Source organism: Hippoglossus hippoglossus, chromosome 7 (assembly GCF_009819705.1).
Source record: "Hippoglossus hippoglossus isolate fHipHip1 chromosome 7, fHipHip1.pri, whole genome shotgun sequence".
Classification (NCBI taxonomy): domain Eukaryota; kingdom Metazoa; phylum Chordata; class Actinopteri; order Pleuronectiformes; family Pleuronectidae; genus Hippoglossus; species Hippoglossus hippoglossus.
Window position 1 is genome coordinate 17,933,108 of NC_047157.1, and position 18,925 is coordinate 17,952,032.

The window sequence follows — 18,925 nt, forward strand, 5'->3', positions numbered from 1 at the left end:
CCTCAGTTAAAGTCAAATAATGGTAGTTGTCCAGTGATGAGCAATAGAGGATGAAGCTGTAAAAAAAGCCATTATCATAAATGAGGCCCTCTGCTGGGCAGCAGAAAGAACGACAGAAAGATCTCAATGACAAACCAGCCAAAGAGGCTGAAGTCATGTCAAGTTACATGATGTAGGTGAGCATCCACTCAAAGAAACAAAAGCCAACATTGTCTAGTCTGTGCTGCTTGAATATAAATACTTTCTGGTTTTCTTTCTCCACTATGAAATCAGTTAATATCTGAGGGTTTTGGACTGTTGGTTGGAGAAAACAAGACATTTTACCAAATTTAAAGCAGACAACAGCCACAAGCCCAGTGTTCATTTGGGCTTGAGTTTTGTTTTAATACGACTGCTTCAGCTTTTGTCTGTTCCAAGTTAACACCACACAGAATCCCTCAGGCAAGGTAGAATCAGCCCTTCACATATATGAGGCTGCAAGCAGCATGTATTTTCATTATCAATATAGCTAATACTTTATTTAAGAACCAATATACAGAAAATGGATGTTATTATTCCCTCAAGCCCAAATAAACGTATTGCAATTTTCTTTTTTTGTCTGACAACTGGCAAATATTCACATATGATAAACTGGTACCCGAGAACTTTTGGCATAAATGTAATATATGATTTTCTATAAACTGATTAATCAATTAATCAGCTTGATCATTTCAGCTCGAAACCACTGGCTGGTTTATGTTTATCTGTAATAGTGTGTTCACAGGTCTTGCTAAAAAAAGCGATCAGAAAGCTAAGTAAACCTGGAGAAGTAGCATTCACTTTCTATGGTCCACATTTGTGAAACAAGCTTCCAAAGAACCTCATGTCTGCTGCAAATCATAGTTCTTTTTAATCAATGCTGAAGACTTTCCTGTTTACCACAACCTTTTGTTAAATCAAATAATTACTAAATTTTCACACCGTACTGTAACGTTCGCGCTTTTATTTCTTATTTTATATATTTATTTTCTATTCTCTGTAATATGAATTTTAGTAAATTAGCATAAACACATGAATGAACTTAGAGGCATACTTCACAGAAAAAAGAAAATTCACTTATTATCTACGAAACCACTATGCCGATGGAGGGGTGGGTGCAGTTTTTGCGTCCACAAAACACTTTTGGAGTTTCAGGGGTAAACAGCGTTGCAGCCAATAGAATTGAATTAACTGGTGGCCCCTTCGTCAAATGTAAAAAAACATAACATGCCTCCATACTGCTCCTGTGGTGTCATCCAAGTGTCCGTAAGACCTGACATTCAAATTCAACTTGAAACGGCGTCAATGTATTTAGCCTAAATGTCCGCTACCGGAACAAGCGATGCTACTGCTTACCCATGCTCACCCTCAGGTGAGAGCTTGTGTGCAGTGTGTGCTTCCAAACGTGAACACAGCTCCAGAGGAGGATATCAGAGAGCCTTTCGGCTAAATGGTGTAAATGACGCCGTTTCGAGTCGAATTTGAATGTTGACATGACACCGCAGGAGCAGTATTGAGGCATCTTAAGTTTTTAATCTATTGTTTTTTTAAGTTTTAAGAATCGGTCACCATTTACTTCAATTGTATTTGAATTGGCTGCAACGCTATTTATGCTGTTTACCTTGTTTACTCTGAAACTCCAAAAGTGTTTCGTGGACTCAAACACTTCACCCACCCCTCAATTGGCATAGTGGAAAGTAGATAATGAGAGAATTTTCATGTTTCGTTGAACTATCCCTTTAACTTTCAACCTGACAGTAGTGTGTACCAGTGTGTGGTGGGCAGTCAATGGTGGTGGGAGGTGAATCCTGCCTCCAGTGCGAACATTAGCAGGGCTCCACCGCTGGAGGTCGCTGTAGGTTTTAATAGCAGCTGTCAGGAGCGGTGCAGAAACGTTGCACTCTCTGATTGGCTGCTGGCGGCTCGGGGTCAAACAGCGTCGCGCATGCTCAGAAGCTCTCACACGGTGAGCGACAGAAATCTGTCAGATCAGCGGAGCCTTCATTCCTCTAAATACCTCCACATATTCCTCCTCTGCTCCTCAGCTCCTCTCCCTCGAAACTCAACCCCGGCTCCCTTCACATTCCTCCTCGGACTTTTTCGGCCTGAGCAGCGGCAGAAAACAGCGAATGATGACGAGCAGCTCGAAGCGGAAAGAAGACAGTCATCTGCTGAATGGGGGAGTAAAACAGTCCCCATGGAGCAAAGCCCTCAACAGTAACGCTGTTTGGGAAGAGAAGGTCAGACACTTTCCCGAGTTGTACTCTGGGCCATTGTGTTGTTGTGTTTGCCTGGAAGTGCCCTACAATTAGCCATGCAGCTAATCTGCTGTTAGCTCCTCACACAGGCTGCTATGTGGAGCTAGCTGCCATGCTAAGGGTTAATCTGGCTCAGTTGTGGCTGTCTGTCAAATCGGGAAGAATTACTTTTAGTAGTTTGGGCACAGAAAGTGTTGGGTTACGTCTCCTTCCTTGTTAAAGTCACATTATTGAAATGCTTTTTTTATATTTCCCACATGTTGCCTCACACTAAATGACTTAGTAGTAGTCAAGGCCCAGGCTTCAACTAATGATTATTTTTACATCTTTAAATCAGCTTATGAAAAAATGTATTAACTGTTAGGGACTGGTTGGTCAAAACTTGTATAAAGATACAAATATATCTGTGATTATCTCGATAAGTGTCACATTATTATTTCTTTTTTAATTTTTTAAGTTTCCTCCTCAGTGAAAGTTCTTTACTTTGTGACCTGAGAACGACTCTCGATTAACAGCAAAACATTTAACACATCTGAGGTGGATCAATCATGCATTATACCTCCTCACTGTTCTTACACTATTCAAAGCCTTATATTGATACATATTGAAGCTTGGTTATGTTGCTATTAATGAAAGTTATATAGAGATGATAATCATTGATTTAGTTTTTTGCCAAGTGCTTCTAAAAATATTGAAAAATTAATTCAGATTTCCTGAGCCCAAGGTAACTTCTTCAAACTACTTTTATTCTCCGTCCAACAGCACAAAACTGAAATATACTCTATTTAAACATCCAACACCACATCATAGCCTGAATCAAACCTTAACCCCAAACCACAGAGGTCATAGCTACAGGCGACACTTTGTGAAGGAGAAACTGACACTGAGAAAAACAACTGGTGACACATTCTCGCCATTCAGTCAAAATATTAGCTTATCCATTCCTGTTGCTCACAGTTTAGGAACAAGAGATAGATGAGTACCTGAATCAAGGCTGGATCTGGAAATGCTTTTCCATCGCACGTACACATGCTGAAAGAAACGTTTTGCTCAGGAAACATCAGAAAAAGTAGAATGGCTCTGAGTATAGCTCAGAGGAAGTATAGACTTCCTCCCCTAACCCTGCTCTGCAAGGGCCCTTTCTCGCAAAGTCATATTCTTGGATTTGCCCCTATGTTCATATCCACGCCAAAATGTAGTACGCTACGGTGGCTGAAAAAAGCCTAGCTTCTCTGAAACCACATGTAAATCTGCTATAACCAACCATTTCATTTGGATCTGCAACCAAATTGCACACGGTCATTGATATCAGTCCCCTAAATATGCCAGTTCTTTTCCATCCAGATCCATGCGTGATTTCCTGGGAAATTGGTGAAAATGTCAAAAACCTTCCATCTCACAATTGTAAAGAAAGTGATTTAAAAATCATTCCTGGATCCGCGCCCACATTGAATGTTTTCTTTCTTGGCCCAAATTCATTCAGTCGTTTTTCCCTTATGCTGCTGCCAAACCAACCAATAAAAAAAACAAATGGACGAGGGTAAAAACTGAACCTCTTGGCAGATGAAAAGTACATGACATCAGGAAATACAATGAGCCACTATGTTAAAGCTGGTTGTATTCTTTTTTTTACAGGACGAGTTTTTAGATGTGATTTACTGGCTCCGACAAATAATTGCAATAATCCTTGGTGTGATATGGGGAGTTGCACCTTTGAAAGGATTTCTGGGAATAGCCATGTAAGTATTCTGTCTGCTTTTCACTGAGCCTGAATGTTCTTAATAAAACACAGACAATCTAACATCTTCACTTGTTTGTCCTGCTAGATTCTGCATCATCAATGCCGGCGTCCTTTATGTATACTTCAGCAGCTTTCAGCAGATCGATGAGGAAGAGTACGGTGGCACGTGGGAACTCACCAAAGAAGGCTTCATGACTTCTTTTGCTCTGTTCCTGGTGAGGATGCTAATATTGACGCATAGCATTAGTTTCTGAAGACGTGTACAATTTACGCACCAAGCATACACTGGATATGCACAGCAGCAATGATGCGCATGCGTAGTTAAAGAAAGTATATCTCTTTATTCACACATCAAAGAACAAAAACTGCAGATATTGTCCCCAATAAATGACATATTTGCTTAAGGAATGATTTTTCTCGTCCTGTATGGACAGGATAACATGCAGTAATTATGAACATGCAGTAATTATATTCTAAGAAACAATTGTAGTATTTCACATTCTTGTCATAATTTTGCGTCTAATCAACAAATCAATGCTTATTGTAGGTTTATGACAAATTCAGCTGTTTGTTACTCATTTAATTTAATGATTAACATCTAATCTGTGTGTTTGTTCATGTCTTTACCAGGTGGTGTGGATAATCTTTTACACAGCTCTACATTTTGACTGAGAGGAATCCATAGGACACTAAATACGAACATTTCTGTTGAAGCAAATTATGAAAACACAGGAACTCCATGAACTGAGGGGTTGTCACCGCTCCTACATACAGTATGACTTCTCAGTGCATCATGGGAATCCTTGTGTGACTAACGAGATACTGCAAGACCATCATGATGAACATGCCCACATATTGTACATCTCTCTTAATTTGAGTGTTCCTTTTTTTGAAGGCATTCTCCAGTACACTTGCCATTTGTTAAATTTCCTCCCTCACTTCATCGACATCGTCTGTGACAGACCAGTAACGATACAGAAAGCAGCTCAGCAGTACCATAAATGCTGGAAAATAGGAGGAGGATGATTCATCTGGGTCACTTTACTACAGGCACCTTCCTCTGCTTTGGAAGACATGAACACAGATTTTTTTTTTTAGTGTGTATTCAACCCTGTTGACTGCTCATGAGCTGGTCCCTTAAATCACAGAAACTGGACAGTAAACAAAGTCTTGTCACATAATAATCATGATTCAATCAGTCCATGAGTGTAACCGTTAATGTAGGGTCAAAATGCACCATATCAGATGTACTTAACTACCAGTAATGGATTAACTATGTGGATTCACTGCTGAATTAAACTTTGTGCTTGTTTTTCTTTTTGGAGATCTGGGCTGAACAAAACAATTGAATTATAAGTGGTATGACAGTGAAGTACCTTTTTATAGGTTACTGTTACCAGCTACAGTATGTGTCTGGTTTCAACGGTGGAGTCGTCTTTGGTTATGAAAATATACAGGTGACTCTGCTACATTTCTTTTGCTGATTATATATAAACAAAGCATTTTTAAGTTAAATCTGTAATTTCTTCTCAAGGGTTTAGACTCTGAAATATTGTGGCTGAAATCGCACAAATTTTAACATCAAGACAAATGGTTGTAAGATGTTTATATCAGCTCTTCTCCGGCCCCAAGTCAGTATCTGCTACCAGTATCAAAAAGCTCTAATGTCTGTCAGGAACTAATAATGATCTCATTTATCTGCACATCCAAATAACTTCTTAAAACAAAGAGGGAGGGATCCTGCATGTTGTGTTCAGATGCAAACGATTCCCAGTCTCAAGCAGAAACCTGGTCTGTGCACTGCCATGATTTACTGTTCAGAAACCTAGATGTCATTGATTAATGGCTTAGACCTAAGTTAGGAGGGTACAAATAATTTAAATTGTTTTCTCACATGTAGCTTCCAGATCAAAGTCTTACCTGGAATTAATTTAAACTTGTCTGTAAATTCTGTATCATGTCCCTTTCTGTCCAATCCACCTTGTAATGATTTATTTGTACTTATGTTATATCTTGTTTGATGTAACATATTTCTCAGTATTTTATAGTGGAGGCCTATTAAAACCAGTTCTGACAAAGTTATTGTAATGATACTGTTATATTAGATACACAACTGGTGTTTGAAAGGATTGTATTTTCTGATCAAATTTTTGGGAATCATTAAACATGGGCTTTATTTGGCCTTCATTTTCAAAGAAATGCTCTTTTTTTTTTACTAAAACAAAGAAATTAATTTGTTTTTAATTTTTTGTAACTGATTCATTCAGGGATTTTTTTGTACCTCTGCATTGAACTGTATGCTGGCATTGCTAAGGTACAGATTTCCCTTTACTTAAATGTATTGTACTGCAGTTTATTGTATATTATGGCTGCAAATAATGCCTATTGTCTTTATCAATCTGATTATTTTCCCACATTAATCAATTGTCTGTGGAGTGTCATTAATGTCCCCCGTGTGTTCTCTTTATCTGACAGTTCAAAAATGCAAATGTCTTCAGTTTACACTGATATAGAGAAAATCAGAAAACCTTGATATTAGAGAGGCAGAATGATTTAAACAATTTATTATCAAAATAATGACCAATAAGTGTCCTTACAATCAACTGCATGATCAACTGACTACTTCTTGCAACTCTAATTTATACATAGGTCAGCTTTTTGATATCACTACATAATGGAAATCCATTGCTGCCAGCTAAACACAAATAGGTAAAATGGTAGAAATAAAGATGCAATATTAAAGTTATTTGCATTTAAAAGTAAAAGAAATGAATTGCCAACAAATTAATATGTGAAGTGGGCAAAAACCTTGACTCGCTGCAATAGTCAATATGTTTGGCACTGTGTTTCAACATTCTGACTTTAATGAGTGTTTTTAACTTTGTCAGTTTACTATACTACCTATATCCTAGTCCTTAACCTATTTATTTTTATAAATTAACTTTTAACCTCCCACTCAACCCATAAATGCAAACAGGCCATAATATGTTTAAGATAGATAATATTAAACAAATAGAAATAAATTACAAAAACTACTGTGTTGAAACAACTCGAATGTAGATAAGATAAGCGAGAGAAGTTGGAACTTTATCGTTACTGAAGGAAATTCATGTGAAATAACTGTTCCAAAGTTACACTAACAAAGAATAAAAGCAATAAAATGTTTAGAATAAGTGATAAATATGAAGTGGGTGAGAAGTAAATGCAAGAAGACCACTGCCTAAACAAATAACAATAAATTCAATAAATGTAAAATGATTAACTAAAGACATTAAACACATACACAATTGTTGAACTTTTATCTTGATCAAGTAAAAATATATAAGTAAAATAATACAATATGATACTTATACTTATGATAACAGTGATTTCCTTTCGTTTTAAATTCAAATTAAATTATAGCTTGAAGATTATTTGCAGCGCGCTGACGTCACTCGTGATATCTCCGTGGAAACCATAGGCTGTGACGTCAGGCGCAAAAAAAAAAGAAAAAAAGGAAAAGGAAATAAAACATGTGACGTAGAGGGCAAGATGGCGGCTCCCCTTTCCACGATGAAATTTTGGAAGCCGGGTAAGTTGGACATAAGAGAATAATTCACACGTTTGCTGGAAGTTTTTCGGGTAGTGTAGTTTACCAGTGTACAGCTGCTAACATGCTAACAGAGAATTAGCCTCGCTCCGGCCGCAGCCTCCTGCACAGCCGCTGCGCGGTCCCCTGCAGCCCGGTAACGTTAGCTCTGCGGAACCGAGGCGAAAAGCTGTCAAAAGGAAACAACCCCAAAGTGCTAATGCGGTTTAAACATCACCGGTGTAGGGGCTCGTGTGTCTTTTATGTCACGGCGCCGACACTGCGCTGAAGCCCGGCCGCCGTCCTCTGTAACTAACACTTTAGTAGAAGATAAATAAAACATCTCCACCATCTGCTCTGCTCCAGGCGCCGAGGCTCCGGGGATCTCAGAGGAGCGGGAGCTCAACACGGAGACCAGCGGCTCGCCAGTCATCTTCAACCCGCACACCGCGCTCTCCATCGAGAAGCAGCGGCAGAAGCTCCCCGTTTTCAAGGTTCCAAAGTCTCACTGTGCAACTGTGAATGAAACTGTAATGGAGATCCACTGTTGCAATGCTACTGTTATAATTATCATTATACTAATAATAATGATGAGCTTTATTTCTATAGCACCTTTCATACAAGACATTCAATATAAATGAAACTAAAAACATGTTAAAATGTTATTCAAATAAGAAGAGAGCAGATTTTAAGAAACATGAGATCATGTTAAAATGACATTCAAAAGCAAAGGAAACAGAAAAGAAAGAAAATGATAAAAATAAACATAAAAGCGCAGGAGTGCAAGCAAGTGCAAGATCTAGTTAAAGGCTGAAGTAAAGAGAAATGTTTTTTCTTTTGAAGACATTCTCTGAAGCAGCTTCTCTGATATCCAGCGACAGCCTGTTATGTTAGATTCACAGCTGGTGTTTGAAAAGATTGTATTTTCTGATCTATTGGATGTATCAATAGTAGACTGGCACTGGATCTGGACCAAATTGCACACACACACTCATGGATATCAGTTTCCTATACAAGTTAAATACATTTCTGGATCCACACCAAAATTTACTGGGTTCTTCCTTGACCCATGTCACTTCCTTCCTGGGAGTTTTCAAGCTATCGGTCCTGTAGTTTTTGCGTGATCCTGCTAACTATCAGACAAACCGAGACAAAAAAACATTCGTGACAATCCTCTGCATTGTGCAAACACCGTGAGGAGATATGACAGATAATTGATCCTCTTCGGGTTTGTAAAATGTTTAGCTGTTTATCAGGTGTTTGGCATTCTCTGCTCATAAAGAATAGATTCAAACCACAACATTCACTCAGAAGCAAAGATCAGTCTTTAAACTTGAAAGAAATAATAATGTGACATTTATTGTGATAATTGTCAACTGATTTTGGTCATATTGCCCAGCCCTAACATGCTCTCTGTTTTTTCTTACTCTACTTACTGTTTCTCAAGGTTTCACAACTTCCTCTTTATTGTGCCTGAGTTAACTGTTGGGTGACAAGTGCATTGAATGTGGTCCAGTGGGTTTTGGCCTCTTTAAGTGATTTTCTTTTTTTAATGGCAGTTGATGAGCTTTTTTTGTCAATTGCTTCCTCATCCAGCACAGAAACAACATCTTGTACTTGGTGGAAAGCTTTCAGACGGTCATCATAGTCGGAGAGACGGGATGTGGGAAGACAACACAGATACCTCAGGTTAGTATAATTCTGAAAGGGGCAACCTAATCACATATGCAACCAATTTAATAGCCACAAAGCAGAGCACTGTTTGATACCTGATATTGGTTTTACGTCACCTTGTCTTGATGCTTAGTTGCCTTTTCTCGTTGAAGGATTTGGACCACATCAGCCAGAGTTACATTTTAGCTCAGGGTGCAGTTTTGCAACATCAATGTCTCTATCTCATGCTTTGAACTCCTCCTCTTCTTTTTTTGGATCTCCCTACCTCCTCTTTTTATCTGACTCCTTTCAGTACCTGCTGGAAGCTGGCTGGGCGGCGGAGGGGAAGGTGATCGGAGTGACACAGCCCCGACGCGTGGCTGCTATCTCTGTAAGAGCTCTGCTGATGTCCTCTGACCGTTCTGCTCCTTCGCTGTTTTAATGTCATTTCACTGCAAAGACACAATCCTGCTTCATACACTTTATATTTCCCCTCCTATGTCCTGCTGATAGGTTGCTAACCGTGTTGCAGAGGAGAGGGGGGCCCTGCTGGGGCACGAGGTGGGCTACACCATCCGATTTGACGACTGCTCTGATCCTCAAGCCACAAGGATCAAGGTATTCTGCACCAGATGAGTGTGGTTTTGTTTTGCTATAGTTGGTTCCTTTCAGTGCTGAAACTGTCCCTGTGTCCTTCAGTTCCTTACAGATGGAATGCTGGTGCGGGAGATGATGGCTGATCCTCTCTTGAAAAAATACAGGTACAATGAAGTGAATGAAGCCATTCCATAGGCAGTTTTCACAGCAAATATGTTGACTTGCTACAATATGACAGTCTGCCTCACAGCAAGAAGGATTCTGATTTGAATCCTGGTTTGCCTCTGGTCTTGCTGGAGTTTGCATCTTCTTTCAGCTGTTTGTGTGGGTTCTGTCCGGGTCCTCCTGCTTCCTCCCACAGTCCAAAGACGTGCACATCAGGTTTAGGTTAATAGGAGACTCTAAATATTCTGTAGGCTGGCGACCTGTCCAGCGTGCACCGCGCCTCTCGCCCAATGTCAGCTAGGATTGGCTGTAGCTCTGCCTGCGACCGTCAAAGGATAGGCAGGATAGATGAATGATGGATGAATGGATAATTTGACAGTGAGCCGATGTGCACGATACCAGGACCCTGAAACTGAAGCAGCTAAATGCACGTCACTTATCATTAGTTGAGCCTTTTCTGCATCAATATGCCAAAAATGTCTTCTTGTTATCAGACATGTGAACTTGTTTTTGTTATAAAGAATTCGGATTCACTCCAACTCTGTTCTTTGTTGTGCTTTGATCCTCAGTGTGATGATTCTAGATGAAGCGCACGAACGAACCCTGTACACAGACATAGCGATTGGTCTGCTGAAGAAGGTAACACCAGCTGATGCTGTCAGTAGATAAAATTTAGGTTTTCCTGGTCACATGTTTCCAGCCATTAAAATAATGTCAGAAACTTGTACCTTCTTTTCCGTTTCTACCTTGACTCTCCTTACCTTTTGCCATTGATTTCTTTCAATAGATTCAGAGGAAGCGGCGAGACCTGCGGCTGATTGTGGCCTCTGCCACTCTGGATGCCAAGGTGACTGCATGATTAAGATGAACAGATATGCTTGGTTGGCGAGAAAAGAAAAACAAAGACAGACACGGGGGAAAGTTGATTTCAGGTCAGATCACGTTGTACTGACATCTGCAATACACTGATGAAAGAAAGACACAATCAGGCCACTGCCGCGCTCAGCGTCAAACAAGTCAGCTGAAATGCTGTATCAGACATCTACTGTACGTTTTGGTTCAAGATGCTTTTATCTGCACATTCAGATTACTATGTTGCACCACAATATTAAGTTATGTGCTTTCAAAAAAGTCCAATTTAGGGCAGCAAGAGAATTTCTTAGGATTGCTGCTACAATTAGCTAAGGAATCCCTCAATGCTTTTTTAATAACTGTACAATCACGTTTCTTCTGAAGAAATTCCATGACTTCTTCAACCTCAATGAGTCTGGGGATCCCAACAAGGACACGTGTGGCATTCTGACAGTAGAAGGACGCACGTTTCCAGTGGACGTCTTCTACACTGTCAGGTGCTTAACCCACATATTTCAGTTTTCAGGAAATAAGTTTGTGTAATTAGTTTATTATTTATCAGTCTTTAATTTTGAAACGTCTTGTGTGTGTTCTCAGTCCTGTGCCAGACTATGTGAAGGCCACAGTGGAGACGGTGCTGAAGATCCATGAGACGGAGGATGACGGAGATGTCCTGGCTTTTCTTACCGGTCAGGTGAGTGTGGCCATATCCTAATACCACCACTCAACCTTTCTTTAATAACTTCCATTGGACAGAAGGGTATAGATTGAACGCCAGCATTCCATGTGTTATTTCAAAACTCTTGTTATCATTTATAGGAAGAGGTGGAGAAAGTGGTGTCCCTCCTGCAGGAGCAGGCGAGGTCTCTGTCACGATATGGCATGAAGAAACACCTGAGAATTTCACCCATGTACTCTGGTCTGCCATATGCTGAGCAGATGAAAGTCTTTGAGAGGGCACCTTCCTCTGTTCGCAAGGTAAATGCCTCCTGTGTTTTTGTACAGCGAGGATAAAATTATTTTAAAGGTTTGCAATTCTGTCATTTTGCCCATATGGCTCATAAATCCATAAAGAAAAAAAGAATCAAGGAAGAGGAACACACTGTCTATACAGTATAGAAAACTAGAATGGCTCTTAGCAGAGTGCATATCTCCACAAAGGCCCAACAGAAATCAGTTCCCTAAATATGCAAGATTTTTTTCCCATCAGGATGAATTATTCTTTGTGAAATTGATGAAAATGTCAAAAAACATGAAAAAATAAAGTCTGAATCTGCTCCTTTGTCTGTATCTATGCCAAAATGTAATTGGTTCTTTCTTGGCCCATGTCCCATCCTAACAAGTTTTGTGGAAACCCATGTAATAGTTTTTGCTTAATCCGGCTGACAAACTAACAAACCAATGTACTGAGGCCAAAACGTGATGTAAAAAAACACCCTGTTCTTAAACACTGCAGTCAGCTGTTCACGTAGGAGACAACAGCAGCCACTAAAACTGATCTGTACAAAGCATCTGACGAACTCCCCCTGTTGTTTCCTCCAGGTTGTGGTGGCTACCAACATAGCTGAGACCTCCATCACTATAAATGGCGTTGTGTTCGTCATCGACTGTGCCTTTGTGAAGCTTCGCGCCTACAGTCCCTCCACTGGCATCGAGTCGCTGGTGGTCACCCCCATCTCCAAAGCCTCAGCGAGTCAGAGGGCCGGGAGAGCCGGACGAAACCGACCTGGGAAATGCTTTAGACTTTACACGGGTAAGTGTGAGTTTGCCGGAACAGAAGAATGATTAGTGTAGAATATCGTTATGTTAGAGAAAATATGCGTTGTTAACCTTTGTGGAAAATTGATATAGTCCGTTATTCTTCTCCCTCCATCATCCCTCTGGCTTTTATTCTCTACGTCTTTCCCTCCCCCTTTCTTATTGCCTCTGTTCGTCTCTACAGAGGAGGACTTTGAGAAACTGCCTGCCTCGACTGTGCCAGAGATGCAGCGCACCAATTTGGCCCCTGTCATCCTGCAGCTCAAAGCATTAGGCATCGACAATGTGCTGCGCTTCAGCTTCCTATCTGTGAGTAGCTCTCGCTCTGCATCCACAGGGTGGCTGTGTCATACTCACCCACTGTGAAAGGAGTTGTACTTTACATGTTAATTAGACAATGGCCCCTTGTCTCTGGGGAGGAAAATATACACAGAAACCATAAAACTAATCCAGCCGTGGTCTGTTTGGGCTTTAAAAGATTGTCACATCATTTTTAATTCTTTCAAAGTAAATATTGTAATCTTGCGTTTTCTTTTACTCCACTTTAACAGCCTCCTCCTGCTCAGACCATGGTTCAGGCTCTGGAGCTGCTCTACGCTCTGGCAGGTAAGAAACAGGGTCGTCAGCAACGTTTTAAAGTAAAAAGGTCCCTTAACTGCAAGATTGTGTGTTGGCAAGCATTCACAAGCTGAGGCGTCCTTGCACAAGATGCAGAATCTCAACTATATGCATATGTGTTGGCAGGTCTGGACCATTACGGCCGTTTGACGGATCCCACGGGTTTGCGGATGGCGGAGTTTCCCCTCAGCCCCATGTTCGCGAAGATGCTCCTCGAGTCAGGAAACTTCGGCTGCTCCAAGGAGATTGTTACCATAGCTGCGATGATGCAGATCCAGAATATATTTGTGACTGCGCCCAATCAGAAGAAAGCTGCCGTAAGTGGAAAAACAGGCTTTTCAGAAGGAGCTTATTTGACAGAAACGCTGTGTCAGCATAACAATGATCCAATTTTTGCTATCTCACCCTGCAGGCCCGAGAGCACAGGAAATTTGCAGTTGCTGAGGGAGACCACCTCACCATGCTGAATGTGTACGAAGCGTTCATTAAGGTAAAGCGTTAGTGTACATGTAGCTCAATCAGTGGCAGATAAACACAAGATAAAGATGACTCTAATCAACGCTACACAATTTCCTTTTTCCTGCAGCACCAGAAGAGCTCCCAGTGGTGTCAGGAACATTTTCTCAACTACAAGGGTCTGCTGCGGGCTGTGACCGTACGAGAGCAGCTCCGGCGTCTCATGAACAAGTTTAAGGTGCCGCGGACTTCCAGTGAAGGTAAGTGTGCATCACGTCAATCTCTGTGTAATGAGACGAATTAGCTGTCTACAGTGAATGACACATAAGGTAGCGGCAGTAGCTGGTGACCTTTCTTTTTTTCCAGCTGTGTGTTTTTAATCTAATAAAACATTTGTCTTGCGCAGGAGATCCTGATGTGATCCTGAAGTGCATTGTGTCTGGGTTTTTTTGCTAATGCAGCCCGCATTCACCATTCTGGCTCCTACAGGTGAGAGTCTCCTTCACCTGTTATCACTCCTCTATCAGATATTTGCCTTATTTTATTATTTCATTATTCATTTATTATCTGCTTTGCTAGGACTTTACGAGACGACCGTGAGCTTCAAATTCACCCCAGCTCTGTGCTTTTCGGGGAGAAACCTCCAAAATGGTCAGTGCACATTCCTTGCACTCTGCTGCTGCAGGATTTGCTATTATGTACAAATCTTGTCCAATAAACATGATTTTCTTTAGCTATTTTATTCTCATACATGAATTTAACAACTATACGTAAAACCTTCACATTGTCTCCTCCAGGGTTGTCTTCAATGAAGTGGTGCAGACATCAAAATACTACATGCGCGATGTGACTGCTGTTGAGTCTACCTGGTTGGTTGAGTTGGCCCCTCACTTTTACAAGCAGGCCAAGGTAGGGCAAAAAACAGAATCACTTATTACACCAAGGAGGTTATGTTTTCGTCTGTTTGTTTGTCATTTAACAGGATTACGCAAAAACTACTGGACAGATTACCACGAAAATTGGTGGGAAATTAGTCTGTTAACAGAGCTGCTTTGATTGAACTGTTTCTTGTGTTCTCTTTCAGCATGGTTCACTGGCCAGCAAGAGATCCCGGGTCCTGTAAATCTCGCCATCAATTCACCACGATTAGACAAAAGTCACTGACCTAATGGAGAAAAGCCGTCTCAAGTTGCCACTGTGCCCCCTCTCCTTTTCATTGTATATAAATATGTAAAATATTAATTTTACATGTCCACCTGCACATCCTCCTCACACTCTGTGGCCATGTTAGAATAGCAGTAAGTAGATATATTTTTTATTACTGACGTGAACACATGTGATTTATTCCATTTGAATTTGTCTTGTCTTGCTTTTCAGCAGGATGTAGTTTATATTTAAGAGTAAGTGATGATGAATGTGAGATGAGTCCAGGCTGTGCCTGTGTGTGCGGTCGTTCAGGCATCGTCATGCAGTTCATTCATACTTGTACATAGTCAGAGCATCCTGAGGTCCAGGGATCGACTCCTGTGTCAGAGGCCTGTCCATACCTGGTTCTAGGCTTCATTATTTTTTTAATTGCCGTATTTCTTTAGTCCTGGTTGCATGATAAATAATGAAAGATGATAGAGTGTGAGGATGTTTTCCTGTGAGAGACTTGAGCTTTAGTTTTTTCAGTTAGTTTGCTCTCCTCTTAGCCTGGGTGCTTTGGGGTTTAATTGGCACTTTGAATCCAATTCAGTTTTGATCTCTTCAACATCCGGGCAGAATGTAGTGGTATATATTTTCAGACCGAAAGAGGGATATACATTTATTTTTTTCAGTCAACTTTCAGATAATACTGTGAAAGGTCTGCTTTATTTTTGGCTCCTGGTTTTTCTGCTCTGTAACTACTGTCTAGCTCAGGCGTAGTGGCCTTGTCACCGCTCTGTGCCCGGTTTCTTTATCAGTCTATTTCACATTTCATTTTCTGGAATGGAATGTGCAAATACACTCGAGCATTGTAAATGAAAAGCTGTGAAATCAAACCTAAAGCTGAAGTGCCATTTCTAGCTGTGATGACAAAGTGCTTTCACACATGTATCCAAAGCCTCAAGGAAACAGTAGCATTTATCTCTGTGGTCATCGTGATTGCGTTTCCTCTTATGGATCGTCTCACCTCTGAGCAAGGCCATAATGTACTTTTCTTTCCTTGTTACCTACCACATCTTCAACCTGGTGTTCAGTAAAATGTCCAGTTACAGTATTTATGACCTCCATTCCATATAGACAGCATGAATGTGCCCGACATTTCTGCTTTCGTCTTTGGTTGTACTTTACTTTTTGGTTTGTCTTCAGAGGTGTTTGGCTCTGAAAGCGTCAGAGAGCTTCAAGTATTAAAAGTTTTGTCATTCGCTCTGCTGGGATCCAAACCAGCGAGGTCACAGTCACCCATTTTTGCTCCTGCTGCATGGTTTTGTTCTTGAGGTCAAGAGTGTAGATTCACTGAACCTGTAATCAAACCACAGAACAACACACCATAGCATAGATAACAGCTCAAATTAGATGAACACACAAATGTACACAAAAGTACCTTTGCATGCTTAACGGTACTCTGATGTAGACCTATAAACACTCGATCAGCACGTAGACTTCACCGCAAATGAAAACATTTTTTGCGAGACGACTCGTTTATTCTCGTTTGTGCTGATACTTGTGCAGCCAAAGCAGTAATCTGTAAACCTGTGTCACTGCTCACCTCTGAAATAAGAAACTATCACTTGCCATTTCTTCCTCCCACCCTCTAATAAAGCCTTATTGTCATGCACTGAGAATCGGCTTCTGATTTCTTTACTCACTGAAGTACTTTTTGTACGTCTTCATGCAGTTCATGTCTTTGCCAGGTGATGTCACTGTTGTACCACAAACAAAGACTTGAGCAGAATGGTGAAGAAAATCATCTGTAAGTGTGAAGAATCTTTGTAGTGAATGTATGTATGTATGTTGCTGTTGTGGTAAGTGTATGGATTTAAAGTACTTGATGAAAAGTTACTTGGGTTTGAGCCACTGGCCCAATTTGGAGATACAGTATGATGAACATATGAGGGATCTGTTAATGTACAGTGAGTGAAATAATCATTTCATGAATAGCACACTAATAAGTTCAGAATACTGACTACAGGAAGCCATTAAAAGATAAAGAAAGTACTCAGTTCTCAGCGTCTATGAAATGCTAAAGCCAAATACAAGGCTGATGTAATTTTTAAAAAATATTTTGCACTTCACTGCTCTGCCACTTGAAAGATGGAAGCTTAAAAAAAGAACAAAATCAAATGTATTTAATGACACATTTACTAGATGACCCCTTACCCTGATGTAGCACCATGACAACCATGCATCCACCGCGTGCCATAGTCCAAGGTGGACGGGTCAGTGAAGAAGGCCTTTACAGGTATTCATCTGGTGCTTAAAAGAATAGGCTAAAGAGGGCGGTCACTTTGGGGCTCCATCACTCTCCAGATCAACATTTTTTACATGCAACACTAACTATTAAATTTGTTTTACTTTGTTACTGTACTTGGATACATTTTCCATGTATCTCTAAAGTATTTTTATTTTCTGGGACTTTTCACTTTTACTCCACAACATATATCGGCAAATATGTTTTCTGTTATGTCTTGCTATAGCCTACAAAAACATTCTTCAGTCGTGTACATTTCTTGTTGCATTTTCTCAAATTTACGTGTTAAACATCTATAAAAATACCAAAGAACAAATCTGGGAGCAGGGTTGTAGTATCAAAAGCGCCCACTAGGAGGCAGGTGAAGCTCTGCAGTGGGTACATTGCTACGCAGTAAAAAGAATAATGAGAAAGAAAAAGCGCGGGAAGTGTCCTCACCTGAGGAGAAGTTCAGCTGGCGGTGACTCCATGTTTCTTATGAAAACACAGGCCCTAATGCAGGAAAATGGTTTTAAAAATGTTTATGGAATATTTCTTCAACCATGAGATGCGAGGAGATTCTTCAGACTCCTGTGGAACAATGGTGAGTGTTTTTAAACCACCTCAAACAAGGCTGAGTGATTAACCTCAGAGAAACCTGCTGTTAGCTAAAACTAGCTTAGATAAGACTCCTGCCTTTAAACCCCATGCAGGTTGTCATGTTCGGCTTTTGTTGAAACTGTGTCACAAAGGTGTTCATTTAATTCAGTCGTCAAAATGGAGGCTGCAGTTTGTGGTGCTGTTGAGTTGCCTTAGGGCTGGGTGATATTTTATTTTGGAATAATAGGACAAGATGGAGAATATCCCTTGTATGTTCTGCCGCACTGATTAATGCCTACTACCAGTTGATATTATTGTATTTGTATGTTATTGTCATTATTGTAATGTAATTTCAATCCAATAGCAATATAGCAAAAGTACAAGTACAGTGAGTGGGTATAACACATATAGTAAATAGACTATGTGTAACGTCTGTTATTTGGAAGTTTGAAACCACAACCTTCACCCAGGAGCAAAAATCTGTCTTTAAACTTTATTAAAATAATAGTGTGACATTTATTATGATAGTAAGTGATCCTGACTGATACAAATGTTATCTTTTGACTTTTATAATAAGCCAGTTTAAAAGGTCATGTTCTCCCTCCTCTTAACCAATAGAGAGTGGATAACAAAAGAGTTTACATTTGACTCCCAACAAGCTTTATGTTCCGGGTCAGTTCAAAACCTGGTGATAAATTCTACGTGTGTTGTATATTTATGTTAAAAAATATACATTTAGAAGATGTTGTCCTGAACAAAGCTTGTAAAGGTGTTTCAACTTGTGGTGCTTTCAATATTTTGAAAGGGATTATTTGACTAACTTTTCTGTCTTTTACACTGTTTTAGAATTGCACTTTATTCATTGACCAATGCAGCAGCCACATGTCTGATTAAATTATGTGTTAACTGCATTACTGTAGAACTTTTCTAGTCTGTAAGACCACTCAAATAACTTCACATTTCAAGACACATTGACACCACTGGGGAGTCTGGGATCAAACCATTAAATTCCTGCTCCTTGTCCTGACCCAGAGCCATAGCTCTACGAGAATAGCAATAATAGAAAATTGACATTTCCTGAGGAGTTGGAGTTTGTGTGGTTGAACGATGGAGCAAATGGAGTTTTAATCCATATCTACATGTTGCAGCTGTTTAGATTGATCACAGCTGTCAGCCTTAGGAGCAGGGTTATGCAGATACACCCCCCCATATGCATCCTGAAATTC

General features: G+C 40.2%; 2 protein-coding genes across 2 annotated transcripts; both read left to right on the forward strand.

Annotated features, from left to right (window-relative positions):
- Positions 1-1,820: 1,820 nt before the first annotated feature.
- Positions 1,821-6,216, forward strand: rab5if (RAB5 interacting factor). Its single transcript, XM_034590903.1, has 4 exons — positions 1,821-2,258; positions 3,912-4,015; positions 4,103-4,232; positions 4,648-6,216. Exons 1-4 carry the CDS (start codon positions 2,148-2,150, stop codon positions 4,687-4,689), a joined length of 387 nt encoding a protein of 128 aa, XP_034446794.1. The 5' UTR covers positions 1,821-2,147; the 3' UTR covers positions 4,690-6,216.
- Positions 6,217-7,462: 1,246 nt separating this feature from the next.
- On the forward strand, positions 7,463-16,487 carry zgc:158828 (probable ATP-dependent RNA helicase DHX35). The gene is given in 22 exon segments (XM_034590904.1): positions 7,463-7,588; positions 7,952-8,079; positions 9,182-9,274; positions 9,552-9,629; positions 9,752-9,856; positions 9,938-9,999; positions 10,570-10,639; positions 10,788-10,847; positions 11,237-11,349; positions 11,450-11,546; positions 11,672-11,830; positions 12,395-12,605; positions 12,795-12,919; positions 13,162-13,216; positions 13,355-13,545; positions 13,641-13,718; positions 13,815-13,944; positions 14,091-14,125; positions 14,127-14,173; positions 14,264-14,335; positions 14,482-14,593; positions 14,769-16,487. Coding segments are annotated over 22 exon segments (2,100 nt in total). The 5' UTR covers positions 7,463-7,548; the 3' UTR covers positions 14,808-16,487.
- Positions 16,488-18,925: the final 2,438 nt, after the last annotated feature.